Below are 7,458 nucleotides of genomic sequence, written 5' to 3'. Positions count from 1 at the left end.
CTAGATAAATCGAAATGACCTTTCAGCCTCTGAGACCACCAGGTTAGACAACATAGGAACAGACCGAATATGGTCCTTTGAGAGAGAGGAGAAGTGAAGAGAAGAGAAGACAAAGAGCAAAGAAGGTAGGTTTCACCAGTTTTCTGCTGATAGAGACCCTTCATCTCAGAACTGAAGTTAACTTGTATTTGCTGTGTGTTGTGTGCATGTGTGTGTGTGTGTGTGTGTGTGTGTGCGTGCGTGCGTGCGTGCATGCATGCATTCAGTCGGATTGCCGGAGTCTATCACAATGATGATGAAAGTGATGGTGAGGAAGGCTCAGGAGTGTGCAGAACAGATCCGGTGCAGAGATTCCCCGTCATCTAGCACCTGCAAACAGCTCCTCCATGGCAACGTCCTCACACCCCATAATATTCCTGAGTTCTTCCTGCCACCGAGACTTATCCGACACCACCCGGCTCTACCCAGCTCACTCATGCCTCTGGAGACACACAACCCTGTGGAGACACAGGCTCATGCACAGGCGTGTGGCAGAGAGGGGTCGGTGCAGGTGGAGGGGAAGAAGAGGTGGATGGAGAGGCGGTCATCCCAGACCCAGAGACCCACGCAGACACAGATGCTGAGGAGGCCTGCACATCTGGCCGTGAGACCACTGGACGAAGGCTCGCTGTACGAGAGCCCGCACACGCGCAGGAAAGAATCTCTGTTCCACTCCACCGTCAGTCACCTGCGGCTGGAGCCTCACACTCCCGCAGCAACGCTGTCACACACACACGCACGCGCCGCGCTCAGACACACAGGCACACGCGCCTCTGTCACTCACAGCAGCCAAGGGCCTCTTTCAGACGTCGCTCTCAGAGAGTCCGACGCTGAGATGGACATGTCCTCCTCCACTGAGTCCACCCCTCAGGCGACGCCGCCCACTCGTCGCTGGACGCCCTCCCCCAGCCACCTGGCCCCTCCTCGGCCCTTCGCTCTGGAGCTGCTGCACTGCCAGGAGCGTCTGCATCGCGAGCACCTGCTCCTCCTGCCCACCAGGGGGCGTCTGCGCCTGGCAACAGAGCGCCCGGCCCCCAGCCCCTCCCACGACCAGCCCCCGACGCTGCGCGTCCGCGTTGTTTCGGTGGAGGGCCTGCGCGACCCAGGTGACCCCCGGCCCTTCAGCTGCAGCCTGAGTCTGTGCCTGAGCCCCGGCAAGATGCAGCAGCAGCACAGCGCCACCATCCGGCACTGCCGCGAGCCTGTGGTCTTCAACGAGGACTTCTTCTTCAGCCAGCCCGAGGGCCAGGAGCTGAGTGGCATGCAGCTGCAGGTCAAGGTCAAGGACAAGAGCGGAGGTCTGGGCAGGGTCTGTGTGCTGGGCGTCATCAGCAAGCCGCTGTCAGAGCTGATGGCCCTCTAAACCCAAACACACACACACACACACACACACACACACACGCACAAACTGCTTATAAAGTCAAACATTTACAAATGTCCACAATTTATACACAATTATTATAGTAACATACACTGTCCTGTCAAAATTACTGCAGCCTTATCAGTACACACACACATCAGCATAGGTGGATGCAGTCACACTCTGACAGTCTCTCTTCGCTGCGCAGAGTCTCTCCTGTCCACTAGAGGGCGTTTAAGGACTCTGCGTAGTCAGAGACGGTTCACAGACTTTGAAGTCTTTAGATCTCATATCTGCAAATGTAAGGTGCCGCAGATGCAAGGGCACAGAGAGGAATTCATAATGTCAGCTGAATGTAATGTGGATTTCCCTCAATTGTTTTATATAGGTTGATAGCCATTTTCACATAAATGTATCTGCATATGCTAAGCCAGGTATGCTATTGTGTCATCCAGTGTGTCTTTGATACGTGTTTATAATTCTGACTAATCAGTATTTGTTCGAGTTTGCTGAGGCTTGAGGTTTTGTTTTTTTAAGTTTCATATTTACTCTGTTTTCCTGCTAATAAAAACACAATCAGCCTTCAAGTGAGGCAATCTTTTACTAAAGCACATTCAGATGAAATTGTGAAAAAAAAAACCTGAAGGCTGACTACTGTGTTTTTACACAATGCACAACTGCTAAACCACACACACAATGACACAGACTCAAATGTAAAAGTGCTGAATGATACTGTACCTCTTATGAGGAGGGCAGCGGCAGAGGCCTGATTAACATGAAGAATATGATTTTCCATGCGCATAGTGGTTTAAGTATGCATAATATGTTAAATATGCTTAAGAGGTTAAATGTGTTTAAGAGGTTAAATATGATATTGTGATAGATGGTGAGTATTGTTGGGATGCAGACTGCTGTGTGTGTGTGCATGTGTGTGTGTGTGTGTGTATTAACGGAGGCTTAATTACACCAATGAAGGCCCAGGAGTCTCCACTCAGAGAGAGATGGATGAGAGCAGAGCCAAAGGACCTCTCCTCTAACCGCAGCCAACCAGACAATTAACTCTAAATGAGGGAGCATTCATAGCCACACACACACACACACACACACACACACACAAACTGCTTATAAAGTCACATATCACACACGCACAGCAACAAAGCCATATACGCATCACAAATTTATAGCCACTGTACAGAAACACATTTTCAACAGTGCTTTAATATTTATTTCATTGTGTACTTCATAAGTGCTGAAAGCAGCATCTGTCCTGAGTTCCAGTGTACTATTACTGATACTTGTGACCAAAGAATTAGAAATGGATTCTTGTAAAGTGTTATTATTATTATTATTATTATTAGTAGTAGTAGTAGTACTACTAGTAACCCTGAGAGGATTTAGAATTACAATGTTTTGTGGCCTCTTTAGTCATTACGAGGATGCATGCCGCAGATATACAGATGTACACCAACAACAATATAAGCATTGCATAACTGTACTTGGTACTTATTTACAACGTGTACTTGATTATTTACAATGTGTACTTATTTACAACATGTATTTGATTATTTACAATGTGTACTTATTTACAACATGTATTTGATTATTTACAATGTGTACTTATTTACAACGTGTATTTGATTATGTGTACTTATTTACAATATGTATTTTATTTACAAAGAAAAACATTCATGTAAAATGTAAGATTATTAGATGAAGGCAAGAATATGTTTGAAAACAGTATTACATGTAATGACATTTAAAAGAGCCCAGGGTTAAATATAGCCCTCAGGCAGCGGTCACTGAGATCAAAGCAGAATGTGAAAATGGAAGGTTGAATGATATGATGACTTTAGCAGGTGAAAAGGACCATTTGAATTTTGTAAATGTTACAGAAGAATTGAAAGAAATGTAAAAAAGGAATAAGGAATTGAAAGATACATCAAAATATGACTGATGAACAGTGGAAAGCATGGTGTAACTCTTTTTTTATAAAAATCCTTTGTCTAATTTCAAGTAAATAGCTACATATATCCAATTATTGATGCTCAGTTTTGATTTGCCATAGGTAGCCTGACCATTTTGTTGAGCAAATCATATGAAACTTGCAGCTACGTATAATCATACCAAATGTCAGATGTTTTACTTAAGCGACTCCTATGTTGAAATGTGTCTGTTGTCCTAATTTGCATGGGTCCAGAGAGGAGAAGTAGAGTGCAGCGTGATGCAGCGTGAAACATTTCAGGAGGTTTGAACCTTTACATCTTATTATTGGTTCATAAAGCACTAACTTTTGGCATTGATCATTATTCACTAAGTGGTCCTCCTCCACAAATATGTTGAAATGAGCAGGGGTCATGTCTCTTATAGAGGCCAACTTACTTTTCATATGAAAACATTTTCATATTTGTTGGCGAAATGGTTGTTGTCCAATTTTTGCCCAAAAATTGCTTTGAGCACACCTGCACAAAGTGATACAGGAATGTCAAAAACAGAGAAAATTCAGATCTCTCTGGTCTGAGATGTCATTAAGGTGATGGCAGCAGTGTTGTCAGCTAATGCCCTGTCTGTTTTTATTATTTATTCATTTATTATTAATATTTTACTGTCTATTTACTTATTTTACTATATAGATGATGGTTTTTATTTATGCTTCCATGTTAGTGCAAATCTGCCTAATGAATTAAAGAATGATCTTATCCTATTAAAGCCAGTGTTATGGTTATGGTTATTGCATTCAGCAGATGCTTTTTTCAAAGCGACTATTAAAGAACACTTTTCTGCACTGAAGTAGGGTCAACCCAGACTAATCACCAAAGAAGTAGATAGTCAGTTAGAAGTAGACAGTTAGAAAAAGACACAATGAGTGAGAAAAAGTAAGGTATTTGAGCAACACAATGTACTTCTTTTCAAATAATCTTTTCAAATTAATTTTCATGCCACACTGACTTAAGGAGGACAATAAGGAAAATGGAGTCTCTGATTACCGAGGTGTGCTTGAAACACCAGGTATTGCACTATAATGTTGCAGTTGCAGGTGGAAGCATGACCCTTTTTTGTTGGCTTTAGTGTGTGTGTGTGTGTGTGTGTGTGTGTGTGTGTGTGTGTGTGTGTGTGTGTGTGTGTGTGTGTGTGTGTGTGTGAAATTAGCAGACTCCAGCAGCTGGAGACTGTTGCACCAGTCGTTAATCTCCAGACAAAATACCTGATTAACTCTCTAACACTAACTAAAATGAGCACTAACTCTCATCAACACTGTGTCCACAAACTGACATTTAGGACCCCCCCACCCCAAAAGGCACATCCTGCACATCCACTAACCCACACAAGATACATTACGTTAATACTCTCTCTAGTCACTTACAATGTTCTCCAAACTCATCACTTGGACAGTCCAGACTCTTACTTTGCACTTAAATCTAACTAGCTTTGAATTAAAGCATGAATTCATCTGTGTAATTATTCAGTGTGCTTAATTATAAGGGCTGTAATGAAGAAGTGTCACTATCCTGCACACACACACACACACACACACACACACACACACACACACACACACACACACACACACACACACACACACACACAAACAGCATTTTCTATAAACATATAAACATAGCCTTTGAAACTTTAAAATGTATCAGAAATTAGAATTAGTGCACACACACACACACACACACACACACACACACACACACACACACAGAAACCGATTCTCGCACAACACTGTGTGTCTACACACTACACTTACTCGTCAAGCTTCCTGAGTGCAGCGTCACATGAAGGGGCCATGGTGCAAGGGTCATGCTTGTGAAGGTTGCTAATGAATGAAGTTGCTCATTAAGGAGGCGGGGCTCATTTATGATTAGAGACGGGAGAGCAGTCACCCCCGCCCCAAAGCAGTATGGGTAATTACGGTTAATGTCTCATCTCTTATGCCTGGCTGAGTGGAGCCGCTGTCCTGTGACCTCATCTCTATTCCTCTGAATATTTAAATCATCTTTTATTTCACACAGAGACAGCTCCAGCAGAAGAGCTTTTTTGAAGTGGACATCATGTCCTAGTTTATGTTACAAAGGCAACGTCACAGCACTGTCTCACCAGCAAAGCAGAGACCATGCAAACATCACTAATCATCACAGCAACATCAGTGAACACAGAAGTTGTTTCTTAAAAACAAGCAATATCATAACTTGTAAAAGCCCAGCAGATTACAACTTATTAAAAGCCTGCACTACATTTGATCATCAGTACCACGCAAGAGCACTGTGACTGTGACCTACATCCTGACGTGTTGATATTGAGCCAATGATTCCATGCAATGGCTTGGGCTTCAGGGCCCCCTGACCCCTTGGGCCCCTGTGCCTGGGCCTGGTAGGCCCGGGCAGTAATCCATCCCTGGGGGGCCATAAGGATACTGAAACCAGAGAAGAAGGCCACTGGTCAAAATGCTGCATGTTAAATTTCTGTAGTGCTTATGATAAATAATGTGCAGGCACTGTATTGTGAAGATTTTTGCTGTAGCACCTGCAGTGTTGGGAGTAATGCGTTACAAAGTAACGTTACTGTAATTCCACTACTTTTAGTGGTAACGAGCATGTAACGAAGTATTTTTGTAAATCAAGTAATGCAATTACAATTACTGAAATTTCAAAGAGTTAGTTATTTGCGTTGATCTTGAATGAACGACTGCAGACAAGTTGACAGATGCACATTTGCTGCTTCTGATCTAACGTCTCCCGACATTAGCTGTGTTTCCAGCTATTGTGTACATGTTTAGATTGCAGATGCATTCTTTACAGTTAATAGGAGCCTCCTCACATTCCTCCTTATTTCGTATTTATGCTAAAACACACACGAGTGCATTAGGCTACAATTTAAATGGGCATCTTAAAAGCCTTTTCCCTTTCGTTTCCATCTCGTAAGCTCCACTACAGTAAAAGCGCATTGTTGTTTATTTTATCTCTGCTCTTTTTCGCCTATTGCGCAAAAGCCTCGTTATATCAATTTCTCATTCTTACAACATAGCCACGCCACAACACCAATAGGCCTACATACAGTAGCCTATATATAGCCTTGGCACAAGCAAGCACACGTTTAACTCGAGAGGAAAATGCAGATTTCACTTACCAGATAAAGAAACCTCCAAATAGCCTAGCGTACATACTACAGCGACTTGAGTTATTTGCACAGTATGTTTACATCGGAATTGACGTCCGTGGTGTTATGGATTCATTTGTCTGCGACAGAACATGCAACTTCTCTCTGGAACACCTTATCGAAGAGTAACCTTCTGCATAGTGCGCGACAACCCCAAACCCTCGGATGCGCATTAGAACTTATTTCGGTAGGTCAGCACTTGTGAAGCGCAGGCTTTTCCCAAACTGGTGGTGCTTAAAATGCTATATAATACAACTGTGTTCAAAGCAGGATGAGGATAACCTAAGGTTGTATGTGTGTGTGAGCAGACAATAACTGCTTTGAAAATAAGCCATTTAACATTGTTTCACATTACATATCTATCAAACCACCTAGATGGTGAGGGTGGCACAAAACAAGGTCAGGGAAGCCTTCATGCATTGTAGAATGTTTTGTGGTCGGAAAAAGTTCGAGAACTCATGCACAAGGCTATTGATTTGAAGGCCCGTTGAAACTACAATAAATAGGTCTAAAAATAAGGTTTATTGTGTGTGTGACTTCAGTACTGTTCATATTGACATTTTAAAAGCAGACTTAAAAGTAACTCAAAAGTTACTTTCTCTAGTAACTAATTACTTTTGATATACAGTAATTGGTAAGGTAATTCAATTACTTTTGAAAGAAGTAACTAGTAACTGTAACTAATTACTAATTTTTAGTAACTTTCCCAACACTGAACACCTGTGTGTGGGATGAGCGTTCTCTCTCCACTCTCCTGACAGAGTGCTCATCAAGCCTCTTCAGAGGACTTAGAATGCAAGCAGTGCACCTGGTCTTCGACAAACCAAAATGCTGTTCATAACCAATCAACATGTACCGTGAGGCATGTGTCACCATGTACAGTATGGCTTGATTTCAGTAGC

At 42.8% G+C, this 7,458-nt stretch overlaps 1 protein-coding gene across 1 annotated transcript; it reads left to right on the top strand.

Moving 5' to 3' along the window:
- The first annotated feature begins 289 nt into the window (after window positions 1-289).
- On the top strand, window positions 290-1,402 carry LOC121715736 (C2 calcium-dependent domain-containing protein 4D). Its single transcript, XM_042101633.1, has 2 exons — window positions 290-762; window positions 826-1,402. The coding sequence occupies exons 1-2, from the start codon at window positions 290-292 to the stop codon at window positions 1,400-1,402; spliced, it is 1,050 nt and encodes a 349-aa protein (XP_041957567.1).
- Window positions 1,403-7,458: the final 6,056 nt, after the last annotated feature.

The sequence above is a fragment of the Alosa sapidissima genome, chromosome 8, assembly GCF_018492685.1.
Source record: "Alosa sapidissima isolate fAloSap1 chromosome 8, fAloSap1.pri, whole genome shotgun sequence".
In the NCBI taxonomy this organism is placed as follows: Eukaryota; Metazoa; Chordata; class Actinopteri; order Clupeiformes; family Clupeidae; genus Alosa; species Alosa sapidissima.
This window is presented reverse-complemented; position numbering and strand designations above follow the sequence as displayed.

Bases quoted from the DNA above. Each gene is read 5' to 3' on its own strand.
- LOC121715736 (XM_042101633.1), top strand. From the start codon at position 290: ATGATGATGAAAGTGATGGTGAGGAAGGCTCAGGAGTGTGCAGAACAG. The intron at 763-825 runs GTCACACACACA...TGTCACTCACAG, and splicing joins CACACTCCCGCAGCAACGCT to CAGCCAAGGGCCTCTTTCAG.